Source organism: Elephantulus edwardii, unplaced genomic scaffold (genome assembly GCF_000299155.1).
Source record: "Elephantulus edwardii isolate Elephantulus edwardi_28Jun2011 unplaced genomic scaffold, EleEdw1.0 scaffold00226, whole genome shotgun sequence".
Lineage (NCBI taxonomy): Eukaryota > Metazoa > Chordata > Mammalia > Macroscelidea > Macroscelididae > Elephantulus > Elephantulus edwardii.
In genome coordinates this window covers 3,923,509-3,925,402 of record NW_006399976.1, presented here as the reverse complement: position 1 = coordinate 3,925,402, position 1,894 = coordinate 3,923,509, and the positions used below count along the sequence as shown (strand labels likewise).

Genomic DNA, 1,894 nt, shown 5'->3' with positions numbered 1-1,894 from the left:
CTGTTAAAAAAAAATGGACAAAACCAAAATATATCTGTAAAGTAAACATCTGTCAAAGAACATAAACAACTCTATAATAAAGATTTATATAAATTAACAACAACAACAACAAAACCCCAAAAACATGTCAACCAGAGTTGCATGCAGGACTAGGTAGCATTTCATGCTACTGTAGAAAATGTCACGCTCGGTGGACTTTATCTACACAGTTGCTGCTAATTGCTCTTATGTCAGTTCTGACTCAGAGGGACCCCGATGTGTCCACCACAGAAGACCCTCCCATCGGATTTTCAAAGCTTTTCAGAAGTGGGTCATGAACGAGGCAACCCAGCGGCAGACGCAGAGATGCAGATCTTTGTGAAGACCCTGACTGGTAAGACAATCACTCTTGAGGTTGAATCAAAATCCAAGACAAGGAGGGAATCCGTCCTGACCAGCAGCATCTGATATTTGTAGGCAAACAGCAAAAGGACGGCCATACACTCTGAGACTACAACATCCATGAAGAATCCAAGAATCCACCCTGCAAACCTGGTGCTGCATCTGCGTGGTGGCACTAATTGAGCCTTCCTTGCACCAGCTCGCCCAGAAGTATAACTGGGACAAGATGATCTGCCGCAAGTGTTACACTTCCTGCATCCCTGTGCAGTTCATTGCAGCAAGAACTGTGGGCACATCAACAACCTGCACCCAAGAAGAAGGTCAGCTAAGAGCCCCCTCTTCACTGACTCCCTTCCTTATTGCAGCTGGCCTCATTCTGAGCCCCATGGCCCTGGGCCCTCAATAAAGTCTCTTACTGAACTGAAAAAAAAAAAGAAGTGGGTCACCAGTGTCTTCTGAGGTGCCTGTGGGGTAGATCCCACCAGCCAACATTTCTCTAATAGTTGAGAGAGCTTAACTGTTAAAAGCTCTGTCAAGAGACCCTTCTACCAAAGTATAAAACATGGCACTGTTGTACTCACGGCTGTTGGCATGAGTGTGTACCCACACCCGCCTGAGTGTGCCCTTCTTAAGGAAGGAGAGATACTGTATTTGATGGGGTGTGTGATCCCAGAAATGTGCACAGACGATGCAGATGACATGGGTGGCACAATCGGAGTGCGGTGGCATGTTTGGGACCGCCCCAAAGTCCGAGCCCCCTAAGGAGCTAAGGCCCTCCCCTCTGGGAGCCGACTCACCGATGACCACGGCGCTGATGGTCAGCAGGATGAAGGCGTGGCGGCGAAGGAAGCGCAGCACGTGCTCACGGGTCATGGTCTGCAGGCGCAGGCGTGTCCTAAGCGCCCTCTGTTGCATGCTCTCCTGCAGCTGTTGCAGACAGCCCACTCTGCCCAACCGCTGGCCGCTCTCACGGAGAAACAGGCTATTGGCGTGGCTGCTCATCGTTGACCTGCGGGGAAGAGGGCGCAGAGGGACCAGTCCTGGTGAAGGACAGGACAAGGCAGAGGGTGGCATGGAGTGCTTCACAGCCCAGGGCAGCTGGCGGGACAGCCTCCTTCTACTTCACTGAGGCCATCACAAGGGTCAAAGGGCTGCCCCAGCTCTCAAACTAAACTAGCAAGCCTTTGCTGAGCTCCAAGTGTATGCAGAGCCCTAGACAAGGCACTTTGGGGCTATTCTCCAAAATTAATAGTTTGGCACATCCATGTTTATTGTGGCTTTATTTGCAATAGTCAAGAGTTGGAAGCAAGCTAAGTGCCCATCAACAAACGAATGGCTAGAGAAGCTCTGATATATTCACACAATGGAATACTATGCTGCATTGAAATACAAGGAACTCATGAAATATTATGCAAAACGGATGATCCTGGAGGACATTATGTTGAGTGAAATAGCTCAGTCACAAAAGGATAAATATTGCATAGGGCCACTGTTGTAAAACAGGACTGACATC

General features: G+C 49.1%; 1 protein-coding gene across 1 annotated transcript in view; it reads right to left on the bottom strand.

Annotated features, from left to right (window-relative positions):
- Positions 1-1,386, bottom strand: part of SLC1A6 (solute carrier family 1 (high affinity aspartate/glutamate transporter), member 6) — a 22,280-nt gene extending 20,894 nt beyond the window's left edge. The window contains exon 1 of the mRNA XM_006898304.1: positions 1,179-1,386. Coding sequence (XP_006898366.1) covers positions 1,179-1,383 — 205 coding nt within the window. The 5' untranslated portion in view covers positions 1,384-1,386. The remainder of the gene's footprint in view (positions 1-1,178) is intronic.
- Positions 1,387-1,894: the final 508 nt, after the last annotated feature.